Source organism: Euleptes europaea, chromosome 14 (genome assembly GCF_029931775.1).
Source record: "Euleptes europaea isolate rEulEur1 chromosome 14, rEulEur1.hap1, whole genome shotgun sequence".
Lineage (NCBI taxonomy): Eukaryota > Metazoa > Chordata > Lepidosauria > Squamata > Sphaerodactylidae > Euleptes > Euleptes europaea.
This window is the reverse complement of record NC_079325.1, coordinates 19,061,438-19,084,567: the sequence shown is the minus strand read 5'-3', so window position 1 is coordinate 19,084,567 and position 23,130 is coordinate 19,061,438. Positions and strand designations below refer to the sequence as shown.

General features: G+C 45.3%; 1 protein-coding gene across 1 annotated transcript; it reads left to right on the top strand.

Moving 5' to 3' along the window:
* Positions 1–1,098: 1,098 nt before the first annotated feature.
* Positions 1,099–21,695, top strand: ATP6V1B2 (ATPase H+ transporting V1 subunit B2). The gene is made up of 14 exons (XM_056860011.1): positions 1,099–1,234; positions 9,944–9,999; positions 11,056–11,154; positions 11,432–11,525; positions 11,639–11,716; positions 13,291–13,430; positions 14,298–14,399; positions 15,565–15,662; positions 16,988–17,111; positions 18,260–18,410; positions 19,439–19,521; positions 20,673–20,777; positions 21,235–21,364; positions 21,459–21,695. Exons 1-14 carry the CDS (start codon positions 1,108–1,110, stop codon positions 21,599–21,601), a joined length of 1,530 nt encoding a protein of 509 aa, XP_056715989.1. The 5' UTR covers positions 1,099–1,107; the 3' UTR covers positions 21,602–21,695.
* The last annotated feature ends 1,435 nt before the right edge of the window (positions 21,696–23,130 follow it).

The following is a 23,130-nucleotide window of genomic DNA, read 5'->3' as shown; positions in this document are numbered from 1 at the left end:
CCCGGATAACCTACAAGAACCAATGAACTCTGACCATGAAAGCCTTCGACAATAAGTGAGTTGAGGCTCACGAAAGCTCATACCCTGCCAGAAATTTTGTTAGTCTTTAAGGTGCCACTGGACTCTTCCTCTTTTCTACTGCTATTGACAGACTAACATGGCTACCCACCACGATCTATCTCCATGGAAGGGCCACCACTGATATTCTTCCATATGTCCGAGCACTGTAGGTTGCTGCATTGGAGCTGGAAGGAATCCATCCCTAAGCATGAACACATGATGCTGCCTCATACTGAACCAGACTCTCGGTCCATCAAAGTCAGTATTGTCTACTCAGACCAGCAGCCTGCAGGGTCTCAGGCAGAGGTCCTTCACATCACCTACTTGCCTGGTCCCTTTAACTGGGGATGCCGGGGATCGAACCTGGGACCCTCTGCATGCCAAGCAGGTGCTCTACCACTGAGCCACAGCCCCTCCCTATGGCTCTGCAGGGTCTCAAGCAGAGGTCTTTCCCATCGCCTACTCCCTTTAACTGGAGATGCCTGGCATTGAACCTGGGACCTTCTGCATGCCAAGCTGATGCTCTACCGGTAGAGTACTTGCCTGGTCCCTTGATCTGGAGATGCCGGGGATCGAACCTGGGACCCTCTGCATGCCAAGCAGGTGCTCTACCACTGAGCCACAGCCCCTCCCTATGGCTCTGCAGGGTCTCAGGCAGAGGTCTTTCCCGTCGCCTACTCCCTTGAACTGGAGATGCCCCTGGGGATCGAACCTGGGACCTTCCGCATGTCAAGCAGACGCTCTACCACTGAGCCACAGCCTCCGGCGATAGGTCGCCCGCGTTCCCGCGCTTCCTTCCCCCGCCTCGCCGCAGCTCCCCTCAGCACGCTGGCCAGCTCCTTCTGCCCGCCCCTCCCCCCGCTCCCTCCCTCCCCCCGCCCGGCACTTCCGGCTCTGTGGGGATTGAGCAAGAGGAGGGCGGGGCCGGGGGGAACGGGGAGAGAGAGAGAGAGAGCGAGAGCGAGAGAGAGAGAGAGAGAGAGAGAGAGAGAGAGAGCCTATTTGAGCGCCTGCGCAGTAGCGCCGCAGCCTAGACGGGGGAACAAGATGGCGGCGCTGCGGGCGATCCGAGGGATGGTGAACGGAGCCGTGTCCGAGCTGAGCGGGGGAGGCGGCGGCGCGCGGGAGCAGGCGGCCGCCGTCACCCGCGACTACCTCTCCCAGCCCCGCCTCAGTGAGTCCCCGGGGCAGGCGGGGAGGGAGGGGCGGGGGGGGGTCTGTCCTGGAACCTCTCCTACCTTCGCCCCCCCCCAACGGTGGCTAGACCCGTCGTGGTTTGGGCCCGGCAGGTACCGCCGCCCTCCCCCCCTCAACGCCCTTGAACCTCCCCTTCATTCAGGGCGGCCCTCGGTGAGAAACCGGGGTGGGGTCCCGGTTCCGGCTGGGGCCCCCGTCTAAAAACCTGGTCTTTTCTCCTGCAAGGTCGGTGGTGCTCCTGAGCGTGTGCAGAGTAGCGGCGACTCCCCCGTCGAGCTTATCGAGCCAGTCTTTTTTTTTTTTTCCACAGCCTAGACGATCTTGTTATGAGGTTATGTTATGGCCACCAAGACTAGATTAATTCAGGCCATCGTATTCCCTAGGACTATGTATGGGGTGAAAGCTGGACAGTGAAGAAAGCTGATAGGAAGAAAGTAGATGCCTTTGAAATGTGGTGTTGGAGGAGAGGGTGACGGATTCCGTGGACGGCCAAAAAAAACAAATCGGTGGGCTATAGATCAAATCAAGCCTGAACTGACCCTAGAAGCTAAAATGTCTAAACTGAGGCTGTCGTATTTTGGTCACATTGTGAGAAGGCAAGAGTCACTAGAAAAGACAGTCATGCTAGGAAAAGTTGAGGGCAGCAGGAAAAGAGGAAGACCCAACAAGAGATGGATGGACTCAATAAAGAAAGGAAGCCACAACCCTCAATTTGCAAGACCTGAGCAAGGCTGTCAAAATAGGACATTTTGGAGGACTTTCATTCATAGGGTCACCATGAGTCGGAATCGACTTGACGACACTTAACACACACACACACACACACACACACACATGAGGTTAAAATGGGAGCGGGTGCATATGCAGCCCTAAATCTCTGGTTGGGTGACATTAAATTAATAACAATGCAATAATAACATTGCTCGTTCTTTCTTGTCCCTCTTCTGGTGTCCAAGGTCGATTTCCTCTTTTCCCTCCTGCCTATGCATTCCTTTTTTGACAAGGCCAAATTCCTTCCCGGTCCCTACTGTCTTGTCTAGGTCCTGTTCTCTGTGTGGCCCGCTTCCTTATTCTTCTTGCATGCTCCCTTCTAGTTTTGCAGCTTGCCATTTTTTCTTCTTGAGGGTGCTAAGTGAGGGTGGCCCTTTTGCCCTTATCACTTCCTTCATGTCTGAATTGGAGTGGTTGGGTCTCGTGTTTTTGCTTCTGTGTCTTCTGTGGTTGTGGGGCTTGCTGCAGTGCCAGTTGTGTGTATACATTGGGGCAAGTATGAGTAGTTCGGAGAGGGTTGGTGTTTTTGCAAGGGAGGGAGGTCGGGTTAGAAGGCCTGCTTTGCCAGGAGCTTCAAAGGTGCTTTGGTTACGGGGCAAGTTCAGAGCCTTGAATGGAATAGCTGGTTTCTTTACTGCATTCCTAACGTTCTCTAGTTGGAAGTGAGCCTCACTGAGCACAGTGGCTTTTTTGCTTTTGAGTAACAGGAGCCTAGGAATAGGCTTTGCAGCTTGCATGGGGAAAAAAAGGAATTCTCACCTTTGCGCAAAGTTGTTAAAATGGCACAAGCACCAAAAGGCCTGGTAAAGGCTGTGCTTGCTAGGCCAGTTTGTCACTGGTGTTGATTGATGCCGCTCGGTGTGCAAGAGAATCCTACTGTCAGGCTCTTGTTTCCATATCAACAGAAGGGGCAGATGGTGGGCGCTGCTCTCTTGTCACGACTTGAAGATGTTGCTAGCCTCCCTCCCCTTCCCCAAGCCTGGCTATTCTGGGTCTTCTTTGAATGGGAAATAACAGTAAGTGGTTGTGAAATATTTGTTCCGTAGGTTGACTAATCTGCTCTGGCTGAGTCTCAAGGTCATGTGGTACACTGCAGGATGACATAGAATGTGTAGCAGCCCAGAGAGGCAAGATGGCCTAGTATTATGGGATGCCTAGCACTAACATTCAAGTGTAACAAAAGTTAGCTTGTGTGAACAGCTGTGAGAATTTAAGATTTCAGCCTATGCCTGTAAAAGGTAGATTTGCTGCCAGATTAAATTTTAGGAGGAAAGACACAAGCATGCAGTAATGTTCATCTTGGGAAGCGGAAGCCATTTGCTTCCAGAAATGTGGGAGGATAAACAGAGCTACCAGTACAGAAATTAAAGTGTATCGTTGCTGTATCTTTTTACGTGAGAGAGGCTATTCTTCATGGGGTTTCTCAGTAGCATAAGAATCAATCAAAGGTTAAGGGTGTTACACAAAGAGGCATATAGGTTGGAAGCCAAATCATATAATTTCCTGCTTCACCAGTTGAAGGTTTCAGGCAATGGAGAATGTGATCCTGTGCACATTCACTTCAGTGTAAGTCCCACTGGATTCAGTAAGATTTCCTGCCAAGTAAATATGCAAGCATCTCTGCTAACACATGAATACGTGAAGCTGCCTTGTACTGAATCATACCGTTGGCCAATCAACATCAATATTGTCTACTCAGGCTGACAGTGGCATGCCAAGGTCTCATGCAGAGGTCTTTCCCATTACCTATGACCAGATCCTTTTTTTTAATAATTTAATTTTTCAAAATATATAAAAGAAAAAACTGTTCAACAATTGATATAGATCATCAAAAGAAAGTAAAAAACAATGAATTATTGTTGAAATTACAAATATTAAAATAAAATGAAGACTTCCCCTTCATCTCCCGCTATATCATTATAAATTTGTATACTCTTTGTATAAAGTTCTAATCCTGATATTGTTAAATATATGTTAATGTAGTTCATTATCAAAAATCAGATAAAATATATATTTCAAATCATACATAATTATTATCTATCTACAAATCAACCTTGTTATAGTGACTATATATTTTAATTATAAAAACATCCCTAATAATAGTAAAAAATGGATTAGATCAATGAATAACCTTTAAGTTCCCCCATTTGAAGTTCATTTTCACAGTAAATTCTCCATGCCTCCCATTCACCCATAAATTGGTATTGTCTTTTTGATTTACCAATGCTGTAGGTTTTGCCATTTCCACCAGTTCCAGCATTTTTTGTATCCAATCTCTTTTGTCTGGACTGTCCGATGATTTCCATTTAGCTGCATAAATCAGTCTTGCAGCAGTGGTGGCATATATTAAAAATGATCTCTGAGTTAAAATAGTCTGGTATCATACTAAGTAACATCATCTCAGGCGTTTTGGATATATTTTTCTGTATAATCAGTCTTATTTCATTGTAGATCATGTCCCAAAATGTTTTTGCTTTATCACAGGTCCACCGCACATGATGAAATGAGCCTATTTCTGTATTACACTTCCAACACTTTGGGGACAATGATTTATAGATCGTTGCCATCTTTTTAGGTGTTAAATACCACCTATACATCATTTTATAAATATTTTCTCTTAATGATTGAGCAAGAATAAGTTTCATGTCTCGTGACCAAAGTCTTTCCCATTTATCCAATAAAATATCATGGCCCACCATCTGTGCCCAGGTGATCATGGTAGGTTTTATCTGTTCTTGCTCACAATAAATTTCTAATAATAGTTTATACATTTTAGATATTAGATAATCATTTGTATCCAGTAAGTTTTTGAAATGTTGATTTATTTTTAGAAAACCCTGTTTTCGAATCCTGAGGAATAAAGAGGAATAAAGAATAAAGAAAGAGGATTTAATCCTATGTTGCTGAAATGATGTATGCATTTTAATTTTGTCATACCACAAATATCCATGCCAACCACTTCTGTTATCGAAACCCTCTAGATCAAGTAATCGTGCATTGGAAAGTTCAATCCAGTCTTTTAGCCATACTAAAGCAGCCGCTTCAGCATATAATTGAAAGTTAGGGAGTGCAAAACTTCCTCTATCCTTAGAATCCACTAAGTACTTATAAGCAGTTACCTATGACCAGATCCTTAACTGGAATGCCAGGGATTGAAACTGGGGCCTTCTGCATGCCAAGCAGGTGCTCTACCACTGAGCCATGGGCCTTCCCCAAATATATATGCAAATTTGTGCAGGACTTGTGAGATTATAGACTTATAAATGGTTGAGGTTGTAGATGACAGTAATCATGAGATTTGAAAATAGCATGTGGATTTTCAGGAGAGCTAAAAACATTTTAGAACTGGAAAAAATGAGACTAGAAACTCCTGGGCCTGTCTTCATGGAGGCTATATACTTTTTACCCCAACAAAGGACTTACTGTGCTTTTTTTAATTATTTTTTGCCATATTCCCCTAATTTATTATTATTTATATCCTGCTTTTCTCTGCAACAGAGACCTAGAGCAGCTTACAACATCATTCTACCCTCCTCCATGTTTTCTTCAACAACCCTTTGAGGTAGTTAGGCAGAGAGTGCCTGGCCCAGGGTCACCCAGCAAGCTTCCATGGCAGAGTAGGGATTCGCACTTGGCTCTTCTGGATACTAGTTGGACACTGGATACTAGTTAGGCAGAGAGTGCCTGGCCCAGGGTCACCCAGCAAGCTTCCATGGCAGAGTAGGGATTCGCACTTGGCTCTTCTGGATACTAGTTGGACACTCTAACCACAATACCACTCTGACCATTTCTCTTGGATTAAAGACTGTGGTGTTCCTGTTCTTCTGTATTTAATCTTGAACACCCTGACCCTGTTGAAGCTAAGCATGTATTCATTGATGTGTACCCAGTGGCGAACGTATGTTGTTGAAAGCTTGCCCAGTTTTGGCATAGCTTCAAGAGTACTAATGATTAAGTGCCAAATACTTAAGAGATGTTCGTGGAGGGGTACAGGACTGCCACCAAGCTGGAGGGTATTTGTTGTAGCTACAGGGTCGGGTATGTGAAGCCCAGGTTCAAATAGCCTCTTGGGGCCAGTTCTTTATCCGCGAAACCTGCCAAGCAATTCCCAACATGAATTCCCATCACCTTTTGGTTTTTAGAGCTGCAAGCAGTGATGTCTTTGTGGCTAAGCACTCTTGCTGAATTAACATACCAGCTGGTCCTCATCTCCGCTATGAATCTCACTGAGTGGCTTCATTCACGCATTGTCCTCCAGCCTGAGTTCTTGAAGGAAAGGCAGGATGCAAATGCAGCAGAATAAACCATATACAGGTAATGAAATATGGGTCAGGGCATAGAAAGACAAAAGTAACGGCTTGGCAGAAAAGCTAAGCTTGTGAGGTGGGCACAAATGCTGCAGATCCTCCTAATCCTGTTTGTCATTCGTGGGGGGGGAAGGGTATATACAAGCGTGCAGCACACTGAGCTGTGACAATTGTGCAGCCCGTGGAAAGGGGAAATCCAGCACTACAGGGACTGCATGGACTTTCCAGCTTTATGCAAGCACAGAAATGAGCAGGCTGGATTATGTTCGTGGTCCATGTGACTGAGCACTGTAATTCTGTCCAAGGGCTTGCATCTAAAGTAGCAGACTGCCTTCTCCCTTCAAGGGACAATTTGCCCCCACAACGATACCTTCCTGAATACCTGTGAGACTGATGCTTAAAGTCCAATTCTGTTGTCCATCTTTAAGAATCTGGCTTCCTTTTCCTGAGTGCTATCACTCCACTATGTTTTTTCCCCTTTGGGGTGTCTGTCCTCTCCCTTCTCAAGCAGTTGTGGTTATACTCTAGTGTACATGGCTGTAGGCTGAATGAAGCAAAGGTTCCATGGTGGGTATCTATTTATTTGTTAAAACATTTATGTCCCGTCTTTTCTCTTGGTTTAAGGAGGCTTACAATAATAGCTAAAACTTCCCCAGTTAAACCCCTGCATTTCCAAGGATAGCAGTTCTGGGTGTAGGTTTTGAGCAGCTAGTTAAAACAAAGAAATTAGACTGTTGATAGAAAAATTCCAGGAAGTAAGCGTTCTGCCCAGTGTTGGGAGGGGGAGTGTTGACAGGAGTGTCACGAGTTAAGGGATTTTCCCCGGTTTGAGAAGAAAAGGATAGCAGCGTTGTAATCCAGCTATGAGCTCTAAACTTGCCTTGCCAGATATCCGTGGTCAAAGGGCTCCCAACTGCAGACTTTATCAGTTGAGCTTTGTCTCTTCCTACAAATTGATAGCCAAATTCAACAAAAAGTCCTTCACAGTCAGCGTGTCATAAGGTGATAGGCTGTATCCTGCTGATTATTTTTGCATTTTTCAATGGGGGGGGTTCACTCTGGGACAGACCTTGGGAGAGCACTGGGTGGGGGGGATTGAGGCTGCACCAGGAAGGGACAGGTGGATAAATGCTTTCATCAGTGACAGCTTTCAGCAGGATCCAAGCCTTTGTCTTTACATTGGTAGCTTGCATGATGTAAAATTTTTACTTAAACAAGCACAGTAGATTAAAACAAGATGCCCAGAGTCAGCCACATTGCCTTTTTTAAATGTCTGAAAGAGACTCGACCTGAGACTTTGGCAGGATTCTGGCAGAAATAGTTTGTAGCTATGAGGAATATTTCTCAGTGCTGGCCATCTGAATGTGTAGTGTGCAGGCTGTTTTCAGGTTGGTTCTCTTGGTTTGTCTGCGGCAAAGGCATCTCTTGGCAAAATTGTTACTTGTTATTTCCAGTGTAAATATGTCTGTGTTGACACAACACCACTTTCATGTACATTCCTCCCTGGAATAAACCTGAACCGGCCATGCTTTTATTGCTCTGCCGCTAAGCCCTGAATTGCTTTGTAAGTGTTCCGAAACAAAGCACGTCACCTACATGTATTTGCTGAATAGCTTAGATAAACATTCTAACACTTAAAACAGCTGATCGTGACTTTTAACAGTACAGTATTGTGATATAATGGTTTTGGTTTCAGTTCTTCAACACTTACAAGAACACCTACTGAACCTGTTTAAGTCACTGGTCCCCAGTATTCAGATGGGCCTGTCCTTTTAGTCCTATCTGTACTTGCACAAAAGCCCTGTTGCCCTTTCAACCTGATCTTATGCATGCTGTCTTGGAAGTTCAGTTCATCCTTTTTTTTAAAAAAAAATTATTTCAAAAAGTGATAATTAATAACAAGAAAAGAAAAATGATAAGTATAAGATACAATATAACATCATTTGATATTTTTAACAATTTCTATCCCTATTTGAGTCTAATTCAACTCTCTATCATCTGTACTATCTAATCATTTTTAATAACCTATAAATTTACATAACTTAGTATACATTATACATTATGACTTTAAAAATATGATGAAAGAATTGTAAATAAAATAAATAAACAAAAAGGGTAAAAAACCAGAATAATTATAATCTAAGAGCTTTCACTGGAGGCCAACCACTGGAGGAGGGGGTGACTCACAGGAGATGGGGGTGGTGGGTATATTCTATATTTTATTTTGCTTTTGCTTTTGGAAGTTCAGTGCATCTTGAGTGTGCTTCGAATTGCTGTTTTAGTCATGTGAGTTTGTTCTGCTAGTTGTAGAAATAGGCTTGTTCATCCTTTCCCCAGGTTCCCGGGCTGGCTGATTAATGATTAGCCCATTGTCTTGTGAGTCTGGCAAAGTCTTGTGGCTCACTGAAAGACTTCTGTATTCATGGATCATGTGAGACAGGCTTCCTTGGGAGGTGGTGGGCTCTCCTTTGGAGGTTTTAAAGCAGAGGCTAGATGGCCATCTGACAGCAGTGCTGGTTCTGTTAACTTGGGCAGATGAGAGAGAGGGCAGGAAGGGTTGTATCCATGCTTGGCTCTTGTGGCCCTTTCTTACATGGCCAGGGAAATGCTGATTGCACCTTGGGGTCAGGAAGCAATTTATCTCCAGGCCAGTTTGGCCAGAGATCCTGGAGGGTTTTTTTTTTTTTTTTGCCATCCTCTGGGCATGGAGCAGAGGTCACTGGGTGTGTGTGTGAGGGTAGTTGTGAATGTCCTGCATTGTGCAAGAGGTTGGACCAGATGACCCTGGAGATCCCTTCCAACTCTATGATTCTGTGAGACTGAACTCAAGTGGTTGGTGACCCTGGGGAGGGTGGGAGGTGATTCCTAAATGAAGTACTTTTATTCCTTCCTAATAGGTCCTTACCCTACCCATCTTCTCACCATTTTCTGGAGGAAGTAATCTGGGGCAAATGTGTGTCCTTTATACGTAGGCATTCTTCCTGAAGTTAGAAGCTGGGGAAAGGTGGTTGAGTTCCCAAGAGAGTTTGTGCCATAGTGAAAATCTGTTGCATTAGTTGTTAGAAAAAGGGAGTTCGTTCTCCTCTCTAGGAGTCATACAGGTGGTTGCAGCAACAGGAGAGCGATTAAAAAAACCCTGACAAGGAGTGCTTTGTTTCCAGCATTGTTCACTCATAAATGATGAACACGCCTCCTCTGAAATAAAAAGGTTTTTGTGACCCAGACAGCAAAATGGTTCATCTGAAATGGTCTTCTCCTAGAGTCCAGCCACTGGTCCATATAATGCAGTATTGCTTATTGCAGCAGCTCTCCCTAGATTTGTGTCTTTCTCAGCCATGCTGCCTGAGATCCTGTGACTGGAAAATACCAAGCATCAAACCTGGGACTTTGTGCATGACAAACATGTGCCCTGCCGTTGACCCTTAAGGGTCTCCCCTAGTACTTGACAGGAGTTGGGAGCCGAGCCCTTGTGGAAAAAGTATCTTTGAGGTGTAGGTGCTACCTCCGTGGTTGCAGAACAATGCATCATCCCTTCTGTCAATGTGCCTTTCTTCCAAAACATATTACTTTGTCCAAATAAGGTTTTTTGTTTTGTTTTACTTTTGCAGCATATAAGACAGTATCAGGAGTCAATGGGCCACTAGTAATCTTGGATCAAGTGAAGGTAAGTTTGGTATCTGGTGGGTGCATAAAAATGGGCCCACCCTTCTGACTTCTAAAACTTTGCATCCCACAGATTGCCTGACACATTTCCAAACACATTGGTTTATAGTGAGAATGCACCTTCCTTCTATGTGGCCTCTGCAGCAGGATGGTATACTTGCAGTAAAATATATTGGGGCAAAGAGTGGTATTCTCCACATAGTACCTGCTTAACTTCCAGTTTTGAAAGTGCTATGCTGGGGATTCAAGCAAGGTCTAATTTGCATTTCCTTTTATTGTACCAGAATTAAAATGCATAGGAACTCTCTAACTGTAAATTATCAGCCACAATTTTGGAAGGGCAGTGTTCTGTTGATGATTTGGTTGCTTAGTCTCACATCATTTACAGACTTCTAGCTGGCATCTTAAGCATCAAACAGAACTTTGGCAATTGATTTTTTTTTTCAAGAGGGTCTGATTTCTGTGCTGGTACAAAGGCTTTGTGGGCACGCAACAGCATTGCTGTTGCACCTGCCTGTAATTTAGTATGTAGTTTCATGTGCCCTGAAGAGCCCCAGAGAATAATTTCAAGAGAGCACGGTTTCCTCTCTGTGTCAGGAAATATGTCAGGCAACACCTCCACCCCTTACACAGCACAATTGATCTTCTAAAGCTGTGAAGGCAGACTGTATCCTATGCTTTCTTCAGGGTGAGAGCTGCTATAGTCAGGGCTTGCTTTGATGAGAAATCAACCTGGCAGTACTGCTATCAAGTATAGAATGCAGGTAGAAACTATGGTGAGGGGGCCCTGCTATGGGTGACAAACTAGTTTTGATGCTAGAATTCCAGGCTCAGTCACTGCGAATGAGGCGGCAAAAGCTTGCTGAACTCTGAAATTCTGAGCGGCAACTTAAGCAATTTAGCAAGACCTAGATTGTCTTGCATCTGGGGTATCTGAATTTCATGAACAATTTGATGTGTGTGATTGCTCACTGTTTTGGGGGATCTGATGTTTGCATCCATTTATGTTCTGAACAGAAACCTGTTGACCTACCTTACCTTGATTCCCATGGCTTAGTTTCCTAGATACGCAGAGATTGTACATTTGACGCTTCCTGATGGAACAAAGAGAAGCGGGCAAGTGTTGGAAGTCAGCGGATCCAAAGCTGTGGTTCAGGTAAATGGCAGAGAAGCAAGTTGGGTGGCGTGGGTGGCCTGTCCTTTGACTCTCGGGTAGAAGAGGGCCTTCTGGGCATCTTAGGGATGTATAGAGCCCTTTATTCAGGAGCCCAGTCCAATAGAATCCTTAAGCAATAATTAGTAGTCATTGTATTAACTGGATCCATTCCTAGCTAATGTCTGTCTGTTAGAAAATTATCTTGCCTGACTGCTGAAGCAAGAACTTCAATTGCCAGACTTTGCAGCATTTGAAAAAACACCCATCTTTTTTTTAGGTTTTTGAAGGAACTTCAGGAATTGATGCTAAGAAAACATCTTGTGAATTTACTGGGGATATCCTTCGAACCCCAGTGTCTGAAGACATGCTTGGTAGGTACAAGATATTCTTGGACTGACGATATTCTCATGATGCCTGTTTTTTACATATAACGAGAATTGCTGCTCTGTTACTATATCTGCTGCTGTTTTTCTTGTCTTCGAAGGGCGTGTGTTCAATGGCTCAGGAAAGCCCATAGACAGAGGACCTATGGTCTTGGCTGAAGAGTACCTTGATATCATGGGTATGTTTAAGAAAATGTCATTGAATGCTGTAGGTGCAAGCCTGATATTCACAGATGGACCAAGAGCTTAGTGTGTATGTTTCTTCCTAGCATAAATATGGAGTTCCGTTAATATCTTCTGTACTGATCCCCAAATCTGTATTGTACCTTTTCAAAAAATGGCACTCAGGATGGCCTTTTCAAGTCTGCCCTTTAAGTCAGAGTTAATATTGGCATAAGCCATGCATCAGCTTAGTTTGCTTGTGTTCAGTTAGTTGGCCATTTCTATTTGTTTAGTATTTTTAGCGTTTCTGTGCTGTGTTCTCAACAAAAGTTCTCAAAGCAGTACATATTTTAAAATAGCAAATAAAATTATTATTGTCCTGGTTAAAAAATAACAATTACAGCTAGGAAATCTACCAGCAAGACCAAAAACAAACAAGAAATGTTCAGATATTTAGCCTATTTCAAATGTAGTAGTTAGAGTCGGACTAGGCACAGGTTAAAAAATCCCCATTCCGCAATGAAGCTTTCTGGGTGACCTTGGGCCAGTTGTACACATGCAGCCTAGCCTTCCTCACAGGGCTGTTGTGAGGATAAAAGTGAAAAGGCGAGAATGATGATGTAAGTCAGGGATCCCCAACCTTTTTGAGCTTGCAAGCACATTTGAAATTCTGACAGAGCCTGGTGGGCACAGCAACAAAATGGTTTTGCCACAGGAGGCAGAGCCAGCCACAAACTGATGGCCACAACTTAACTTCACTAACACTATGTAGATTATTGTGTTGAGGTGGCAGCTGCTGCCAAAGCAACATTTTAAAAAATCTACACAGCCAATCCAATAGTCAATCAGAAGCCTTGCTGGGCAGAAGCCCTACTTGGCCCTGCCCACATTCTAAAAACACTGGGCAGGTGCCAGAAAAGGCGTCAGTGGGTGCCACAGTGCCCACAGGCACCATGATGGGCACCTCTGATGTAAGCTGTTTGGATTCCCACGGGGGGGGGGGGGGCAGTAAGCGGCATATAGGTATCTGGATAGGACAATTACTTATTCCAAATTGATTAATAGAGCATTGATACCAGGTCATGTTTCCCTTAACCTGCGCTGCTCAAAAATGTCGAACCGGTTTAAACAATCATGATTGATAAAAGTTCTGGAAATTTACGGTCAGCCATCAAGTATCTGAATCAAAATACTGGATTTTATATCCTTCCCTTGAAGTTGTCTTCAAGGGTTGAAGTTGCAAGCACTGGGTCATTCCTGACCCATGGGGTGACGTCACATCCCGATGTTTACTAGGCAGACTTGGTTTACGGGGTGGTTTGCCAGTGCCTTCCCCGGACATCTTCCCTTCACCCCCAGCAAGCTGGGTAGTCATTTGACCCACCTCGGAAGGATGGAAGGCTGAGTCAACCTTGAGCCGGCTACCTGAAACCAACTTCCGTCGGGATCGAACTCAGGTCGTGAGCAGAGCTTGGACTGCAGTACTGCAGCTTACCACTCTGCGCCATGGGGAAGTTGTCTTAATCTGACTTTAAAACGAAGTGTGGGCTTTAAAATTATGATTCTTCCCCCCCCCCCCCCCATGAAATAGGTCAACCAATCAATCCTCAATGTCGAATCTACCCAGAAGAGATGATTCAGACTGGAATTTCTGCTATAGATGGCATGAACAGCATTGCCAGAGGACAGAAAATCCCCATTTTCTCAGCTGCTGGCTTGCCCCACAATGAGGTAGGTGCTTTAAGTACATTGAAAGCACTTAAAGAAAACTAGCTTACTAGCTTTCTGTATATACATATCCTAGAACGATGTGCTGGGTTTTTTTCTAGGTGCAACTTTTACTTTTTAAAAAAGAAATTACATCTAGTGCTTTCCGGACCACAGTCCTTTCTCCTGCAACCTGGCTTTCAGGCTGCTCCTAGCTTTCATTGACCTAGATATGAAATGTAGACAGATATGAGACATGTACATAAGAAAAAGCCATGCTGGATCAGTCCAAGGTCCATCAAGTCCAGCAGTCTGATTGGCCACACAGTGGCCAATCAGGTGTCTCAACAGAGCCCACAAACGATAACTTTAATCTGTTCCACCTTTCAAAATCCTTCTCAATATTCCCCCATACCACTTTGTAATTCAGTTCGTATAGTGTATCCCCCGCAACAGGAATCGAGATCCCCAGATACTTTACAGATGTTTTAGCTATTTGACATAGAAGTTGGCAGCCATCACCACATCCTGGGGCAAGGAGTTCCACAATTTATGCATTGTGTGAAGAAATACTTCCTTCCACATGGGTGTGGCAGTTAACTTCTCTACACATAGAAGGAAAATTCCCATCCTTTTCCCAGAATTTGTCCGTCTCCTAATTGAGTTTCAGCTGTGCAGTATTTGTTTGCGATATTTGTGTCCCATCAGCCTTGTTCTACTCCTGGGTTCTGAGTGGGAAAATTCCATCCTACGTAGCAGCTGTCCAGTTCTCGACACATGTGAATGCAAGCTGCTTCCAATATCCCCCTCCTTGCCCCCTTGAGTTTTTTATGGAAGTGAATGCCTTGTGCATGGAAGATGTGAGCAGCTCTTTCCACCTTTCTCTTTCAGATAGCAGCTCAGATCTGTCGCCAGGCAGGCTTGGTGAAGAAATCCAAAGACGTGATGGACTACAGCGAGCAGAATTTTGCCATTGTGTTTGCTGCTATGGGAGTAAGTGGGTGAATGGGCAGGTGGGAAGTGCAGGCAGTTCTGTCTGCATGTGGTGTTATGGCATATCAACAGAGCTGGGCAGATCTCTCCGTAGTCCAACTCAAGGAGCTCTCATGTTAGTCCTTAGGCTAGAACAGGGTTAATTAGGCCATGTTATTCTTTGTTCACCGACATAAAAAAACTTAACTATATGTAGCTTTGTCTGGAAGAGAAACTTCCCGAAAAAGAGGACTCTGATCAATAAGCAGCAGGTATCGCTTCTCAGGGGTTTTTAATATGTACCACACACTTCTGTACTGGAAAAAATGCTTCTGTCTGGCGTTTAACCACAGACGAAACTGAAAAAAGCAAATTGTTTTATCAGGAGAAGAGTAGGGCTGACAGATGACATTTCAGAGTCTTGCTCTTTCCATTTCCTGATAAAGTGGGAGATAAGAGCAGCCCCAGTTTCACCTTCCTGTTCCTTCATCAGCCTGTTAGTCCACTCTCTCCTGCTGTGGCAGGCTGGACTTGGCATGCACGGCACAGAAAGTAGAGTCAGAGGACATGAGGGCCGGGGAATATGGCTGCTGCATCTTCCACTTAATTGGCTGCTTTTAAAGGGACCGAGTAAATCTCGAGGTGGCAGCCGAGCAACTGTGAACAAAGAAACCATCATGTTTTCGCTGGTAATAAATGTACTGCAAGTACGGATGGTGCACTCTGACCTGGGTAGCCCAGGCTAGCCTGATCTCATCAGATCTCAGAAGCTAAGCAGGGTTGACCCTGCCTAGTATTTGGATGGGAATCCTCCAAGGAATACCAGGGTCGTGACGCAGAGGCAGGCAATGGCAAACCACCTCTGTAAGTCTCTTGCCTTGAAAACCCTGTGAGGTTGCCATAAGTCAGCTGTGACTTGACGGCAACAAAAAATGAATGGTGCAACCATCCCACCACTAAGCAAAGTATTGATTCTTTGGCTTCTGTCTTGCCCTGACAGATCAAAGGCACAATTGTTCAAGTGTACAGAATAAATTCATCATCAGAATAAGTGTACAGAATAAATTCATTATCAGCTGGCAGAGCTGATAAAGCTCCTTGAGCTTTTTAATTCTTTAGAATTACTTTTTTTACTACTGAAGTCTAAGTCACCTTTTTGCTTTGCAACCAATCACCTGTGCTGTAGGTGAACATGGAAACTGCTCGGTTCTTCAAATCGGACTTTGAGGAAAACGGCTCCATGGACAATGTGTGCCTCTTCTTGAACTTGGCAAACGATCCAACGTAAGTAGTTAAAACATCCGGCGCTGTTCACAACAGGAAGTCAGACAGGAATTGAGAAAAGGCTTCTTCCTGAAGCAAGTTGGGAGGTAGTCATTGTGGAAAGAGGATGGGGGGGTAAATCATGAATAGCTCAGAAGCTCCAGTCTGCACCTGTGAGCTTCCCTCGTTTGAAAGAGTGGGGTTTCCTACAGTGCAGTTCAGGTGACACAGAAGATGGCCATCATTGGAAGCCCAAAGACACACGGTCCATCTCAATCACTGAAAGCTGAGAATTATTGCTGGAAAGAAAAATAGCCTGCAATTTACATGAAGCAACCTGCCAAGCCCCCTAATGCCATCAAAATGGTGCAAAGAGCTTTTTTCCTGTACTGAGAAGTGGGCAGGAAACAGGTTTTGCAGTGTTTGTGTGCCATCACGAAGGCAGATGCCTGCAGAAAGGGGAGAAGGCCGGAGCTTCAACAACCCCTCCTGTCTTGCACTCCTGACAGCTGTTGCTAAAGTGACATAATAATGTCCTTTTGCTATAATCGTCACTGCTGTGCTAGCTAGTTAGGTCTCATGTTGGACCGCATCACCAGACTGGTCCCATAAATGGCCTCTTCTAGCCAGAAAAAGCATTTCTGTCGTCGGGGTTGGATCCAGACTAAATTGACAATTTCCATCAGTTCCCCTTCTTGCTGCAGACCCCCTGATGTCATTCCTAAGGGTCTCCTATCCTCCAAAAGTAGTATTTATTAGAGAACTGGGAGGGGGAACAGGAAAGTTCTGTTCCACTGTTGGAAAACGTAGTCTTCACACAACGCATAATTAAATTGTGGAACTCCCTGCCCCAGGATGTGGTGACGGCTGCCAGCTTGGAAGGCTTTAAGAAGAGTGGACATGTTCATGGAGGATAGGGCTATCCATGGCTACTAGTCAAAATGAATACTAGTCATGATGCATACCTACTCTCTAGTATCAGAGGAGCATACCCATTATATTAGGTGCTGTGAAACACAGGCAGGATGCTGCTGCAGTCATCTTGCTTGTGGGCTTTGTTGAGACACCTGGTTGGCTACTGTGTGAACAGACTGCTAGACTTGATGGGCCTTGGTCTGATCCAGCAGGGCTTTTCTTATGTTCTAGTCTGGATCCTGCCCACATTTTGATATGGTGCTTGTAACAGCTTTCTGTTCAGTAAGTGGGAGAAACCATTGTGCCTTACTTTGGTTACTGTGTCTAACTTATATTTTCCTAGCCTCCTTTTCGGGGAGCAGGCTTTAGCTTGTGTTTAATACTAGCTTCCTGTCTCAGACTGTTAATCAGCCTCTGTTGTTCTTTTTCAGCATTGAGCGCATTATCACACCTCGCCTTGCTTTGACCACAGCAGAGTTCTTGGCTTACCAGTGTGAGAAGCATGTTTTAGTTATCCTGACAGATATGAGCTCCTATGCTGAAGCTCTGAGAGAGGTATTTATTTACCCTGTCTAGAATATAAGTCTCCGTCTTACGGGCAACTGCTATTCCAAAGTGGGCTGAGATTACTTAAGTAAGAAAGTGGAAACTCCTAGTTCCCAAAGACTGAGTAGCATCCCTGGTTCTGTGCCAGGATATAAATGTCTTCAAGTTAACTAAATCATATTCTGGAACAGAAACCACACAATGTACCAAATAAATTGACGTTTCTGCCCATTTAGGAAGTCTGTGTTCAAAAATTACTGCAGTAAATCTGCTTATTCTTGATGAATAAAACTTTCGAACACTTGGTCATGCACCCACTACCTTTTCCTCTTTTTTAATCTCTGGAACAGTTCCACAGAGGCATGGAATGAAATTTATAAAGGCATGTGATAGACTTCCAAACCTTGCGACACATAACTCCCCCTCTTTCTGATCTTGGGGGACTGGGCAAGGTTTGGGACAACCCCTGGTGTTTTGCACACCTGGTTTTAAGAAGAAATGCTCACTTTTTGATTGAGGGGATATTCCTGTGTTTCCCAAGCTTCCAGTTTAGTTCTCTGTTACTAACACGACAGTGCAAAGTTGCCCCATAAAGATGTCCTGAGGTGTTGCACTTCAGGCCTTGCACAGCTGTTGTAAGAGTTGGTTAAGCATCCAATAAGTATACATGGTGCTCTGTTGTGTGAGAAGGAGAATCTAAGTACAATTTTAACAGAGAGGAGGAGTGGGTGTTGGGACGAGAGCCAGTGTGATGTAGTGGTTAGGGGCTGCAGACTCTAATATGGAGAATCAGGTTTGATTTCCCACTCCTCCACATGAAGCCTGCTGGGTGACCTTGGATTAGTCACAGTTATCTCAGGACTTTCTCAGCCCGACGTACCTCACAAAGTGTCTGTTGTGGGGAGGAGAAGGCAATTGTAAGCTGCTTTGAGACTCCTTAAAGGTAGAGAAAAAGTGGGATATAAAAACCAACTCTTCTTTTAGTAGACCTCTTATCAGCATTCTGCCTTGCAAAGGGAGGGAGGGGTACTGTACAGGCAAGGAAAGAATTTTTGGTGCTGGCGAACTGCTCTTTATGCCCTCCCTTTCCCATATGACTTCAATGCTTCTGTTGCTGGCCCCTGCTTTGGCTAATTTTCCTTTTCCATTTCCTGCAGGTTTCAGCCGCCAGGGAAGAAGTGCCAGGCCGCCGGGGCTTTCCTGGTTACATGTACACAGATCTGGCCACTATCTATGAACGGGCTGGAAGAGTGGAAGGCAGGAACGGGTCCATTACTCAGATTCCCATTCTTACTATGCCCAACGACGGTGAGTCCTCATTGAGTGTGCTTTTACATCTAGGCATACGTCCCTGCGTGGGATTAATGTGCCTATTCCTGGCAGGCAGGGTGGTAAGTGCATTGGGATCAGTGGGCAGCCCAGTTCCTGTGCAGTTAGGGTAGGAGAGTTGTGGGATGAAAGCTGGTTACCATTTCTTCATGGCTCTGCCAGCAGGCATTAACTTTGCACCGTAAACTGTGTACCTTTCACAAAAGACCCTTCGAGATAATACTAGAACGCGGGGTCATCTGCTGAAGCCGGAAGGTGAGAGATTCAAAACAGATAAAAGTATTTCTTCACACAACGCATAGTTAAATGGTGGAACTCCCTGCCCCAGGATGTGGTGATGGCTGCCAACTTGGAAGGCTTTAAGAGAGGGCTATTCATGGCTACTAGTCAAAATGGATGCTAGTCATGATGCATACCTATTCTCGCCAGTATCAGAGGAGCATGCCTATTATATTAGGTGCTGTGGCACATAGGCAGGATAATGCTGCTGCAGTTGTCTTGTTTGTGGGCTTCCTAGAAGCACTTAGTTGGCCACTGTGGAAACAGACTGTGGACTTGATGGGCCTTGGTCTGATCCAGCATGGCCTTTCTTATGGTCTAAGAGGTCCTGTTCAGTATCTTGTATACTAGTAATGTTGATGAACTGTTCATGCATAGGAAGTTTGAGAGGTGTCCAGATTTTTGCATGCCTGTGGTCGACGAGAACAGCTCCTAGGCACCTTGCTCCTCCATGTGGCTTCCTTCTGCCAGGACAGAATCTTCTAGGTATTTCTTCTTCGGCCTCCTGCTGCCCAGGCGTGACTCATCTTCCCTGTCTCTCAAGAATCCCTGTTCTCATTGATGCTGGCTGAGAGCCCAGTTATCAAGTAGTGCTGCAATTACTTCCCAGGCTGCTTGGAGAAAGTACCACTCTTTGTTTCCAGCTCTCCTATTGGCTGAGTCTTGCTGCTCTCTTCTGGAGTGGTGAGAGGCAGATGGGAAGCATTAACGTGCCCTTTCTTCCACAGATATCACTCACCCCATCCCTGACTTGACGGGATACATTACTGAAGGCCAGATCTACGTGGAAAGGCAGCTGCACAACAGACAGGTCAGGCTGCTGGATGTGGATGGGGGAGGGCTTGTCTGGTTGTCCACAGAATGAAACTCCTTCCTGTAGTTGTAGTTTTATAGTGTGCTGCCTGCCTCCAAATTTCAGGCTGCTTGATCACAAGAAGTGTGTTAATTAGCATGTAACTTGAAGGAGCCCCGTGGCGCAGAGAGGTAAGCTGCAGTACTGCAGTCCAAGCTCTGCTCAAGGCCTGAGTTCGATCCCAACAGAAGTTGGTTTCAGGTAGCCAGCTCAAGGTTGACTCAGCCTTCCATTTTTCCGAAGTCGGTAAAATGAGTACCCAGCTTGCTGGGGGTAAAGCGAAGATGTCTGGGGAAGGCACTGGCAAACCACCCCACAAACAAAGTCTGCCTAGTAAAACGTCGGGATGTGACGTCACCCCATGGGTCAGGAATGACCCGGTGCTTGCACAGGGGACCTTTACCTTTGTAACTTGAAGGCCTGAGAGTGATTTCACCGGATTTCAGTCCAGCCACGAAATACTGGTGTTCTTTTTAGGTTCCCAGAAAGCTCTGTTGTTCAATTGCCGCTGGACCACTGCCTGCATGGGTTTACATCTATTTGGAGGCAAATGCCTACTTTTAGAGTCAGGCTCCTTGATGGTAAACAAAAGTCCGGTGGCACCCTAAAGTCTGTCAGTTTGTGTTGGCATAATTTTAATAAATCTTTTAAGGTGCCTGTAGACTCCTTGGTTTTGCTTCTACAGACTTAACAGCTGCCCATCTGGAATGTTCCTTGATGGAAGTGTTAGTCTTTAGAACTCTAGAAGAGGCCAGGCTAGAAGATATCAGGCAGACATATGCTTGTGAGCAGTGTCCTGGCTCATTGCTTTGTTCATAGCATTTTTAATCCTTCCAAGGAGGCCTACATGGTCCACCAGTTTATCCTCACAAATACCTTGCGCAGTAGATTTGGCAGAAAGAGAATGGCCGGTTCAAGATCAGCCAGTGACAAGCTGGGTTTGGAGCCTGGGTCTCCCTAGGCCTCGCCCAACACTTTAGCTCTTGAATCACACTTGCTCTAGAATGCCATCTGCTTTCCACGATTAGCATGTTTAATCTCTTGCCAGACACCCCCGTACCTACAGTTCTTAGTTTTCAGCCATCACTTAAACCCATTTCTCCTTCCAGATTTATCCACCTATCAATGTACTTCCCTCTTTGTCTCGATTGATGAAGTCTGCTATTGGAGAGGGGATGACCAGAAAGGATCATGCTGACGTTTCAAACCAGTTGGTAGGTGTGACCTTAACACTAATGAGCATTGGGTGGGGGGGGGGGGGCCCTGCAGGGAAATGATAATATTAAACGTAGTAGTTAAAGTATCCGTTTTCCCCAGCAAGATCATTAAACCGTATATTGATTAAAACATGTATCAATAAAAATAAATTCTGTCTGAAAACAGTTTAAACAGCAGCAAACAAAAAAGCCAGTGTCACCCATAATGCAAAACAGAGCAGAAATTATCTTAGTTCTCTGATCTGGCTTTTAGGGTCAACGAAAGTAAAAGACGATAAGAATCAGGGCAGGAAAAACAATCAAGTTCTGATTTCATGCCTAAAGCTCAGCAGATTTGCTGCCAGGCAAACCATTGCAGGGAAAATTCCAGCTTTGGTGCCTTGCTCTGCTCAATATAGCTTGACTCGTAGGATCTTAGCCCGACCATCTTTGACCTCCCTTTTCTTCTTTCCAGTATGCCTGCTATGCCATTGGGAAGGATGTCCAAGCCATGAAAGCTGTTGTAGGGGAGGAAGCCCTTACTTCAGACGATCTTCTCTATCTCGAATTCCTGCAAAAATTTGAGAGGAACTTCATTGCTCAGGGTAGGTGTCAGATATCCATGTTACTGCCCTTGTTGCTGTCGCGGAAGCCTCAGTCTTTACCAGTGTGTGATTGTGCCAATGGCTGTCCTTTCAGGGCCCTATGAAAACCGCACCATTTACGAGACGCTGGACATCGGCTGGCAGCTGTTGCGTATCTTCCCCAAGGAGATGCTGAAGAGAATCCCTCAGAGCACCCTGGCAGAATTCTATCCTCGAGACTCCACTGCAAAGCACTAGCCGCACCTTCTAGCTTTGTGAAAATGCTGGTTTTTTTCTTCCCTTGTGTTGGTGTTTTACTCGTCCTCCCTGTAATTAAACCAAGAATAAGTGACATATTTGTGCCAGTGTTCCTGATGGGCTTAAGCTGACAAGAGTTCAAAATATACCCCCTTAGACAACTAGGCCTTGAACAGTTTACATTAACAGGGGGTTGGGGAATTGGTCCATCTTCACAATTGTATCATCCTAGCTCTGCTCACTTGGTTTACTGGGGGTGGGGGGAGGATTTGGAAATGCTTGAAGGCTGCATTTTTGTTTGGGTGTTGGGAACTGTGAATGTTTGTCACATGGAAAGGCTGAGTTGAGCGAGAGTAAAGGAAAAAACCTCTGTTCCTTACTCAGGTCATCCTGGTCCATTCAAAACTTTTTCCACTCTGTTCTACAGTGTAGCACAGACTTCTCACCCTGAAGTAGCTGAAGGGGTGAGGAGCGGGGTATCCATAACACATCAAGAAGATTGTCGTGGCAGGTTGAACCCACAGATCTCTGCTGGCTTCAGTTATGGCTGAGAAAGTGCAGAGTAATGACGTTACAGATGTTTGCACACCTGGTGCTTGTTCCGTAACAATTGCAAGATTCCTACCTCTTCTATGGATTTGGCAGGGGAGCCACTGCTTGGACTGCCAGTTGAATTGGCCAAACGGACTCTCTGCCAGCAATTTTTGCGCATGTGTGAATCTGAAACTGTGGCAGAGTAAGGGACTCCTCCCTCCACATGTTCCCCTCAGTTCCAGAACAATCACAGCTGGAATCCTGTGCTCAGAGCAGCCGTCCCCCACTGCTAATAAAATACTTATCTTAAACAGTATTAAATCTTCACAATACAAGCCCGAAGGGCAGCTCAGTGCTTTCAGATACACACCACAGAACAGCCCAAGGCGTGAACCTGGCTGGGAGTCAACTGCCTTCATTTTAAGCCACCCTAAGCCCGGCCGGGGATTGAGGGTGGGTTATAAATCATCATAATCAGATCTAATTTGTACCAAACAAAGGGTAAGGGGCAACATGAATGTGTGAAGGGAATATTTTAAATTCTGTTAAACGGCACTTTTGGGTGACACTAGGCCTGGAACCGTGTCTAGCCTTGGTTTGTGTTTTTAAACCGCCTTCCAAACGTGGAGCTGGCTAGCCGTGTTAAACTGTGTGAGAGCTCAAGTTCATATGTCGCTGACAGCCAAACACTTGTATGGCATGGGCTGCAAAGCCCAGGGCAAGTGCAGTTGTTGTATGTTCTTGGCCGGCCGGCCAGGCTCTTCCCGGGGGGGGGGCGGGGGTCATGCCTGAAACTGAGACTCCAGTGACCCATGTTGCAAGCTGCTGCCCCCACTCCTTGCTGATAACTAGGAGTTTGCTCAGACAGCTTTGTGGCGGCTCAGGTGGTATAGAGAGCACCGGCTCCAGCATCTCCCCTCCCCCGTGGTCCCTTCCAGCTCTCCTATGCAGATCTTCCTCGTACTGTTTTTGGTCCGTGTGCTCCGTAACTTGGG

What these genes read in the sequence shown, in the direction of transcription:
- ATP6V1B2 (XM_056860011.1), top strand. Translation starts at nt 1,108, where the DNA reads ATGGCGGCGCTGCGGGCGATCCGAGGGATGGTGAACGGAGCCGTGTCC. An exon ending in TAATCTTGGATCAAGTGAAG is followed by an intron (nt 10,000 to 11,055) that starts GTAAGTTTGGTA and finishes CCCATGGCTTAG; the next exon opens with TTTCCTAGATACGCAGAGAT. An exon ending in CTGACGTTTCAAACCAGTTG is followed by an intron (nt 20,778 to 21,234) that starts GTAGGTGTGACC and finishes TCTTCTTTCCAG; the next exon opens with TATGCCTGCTATGCCATTGG.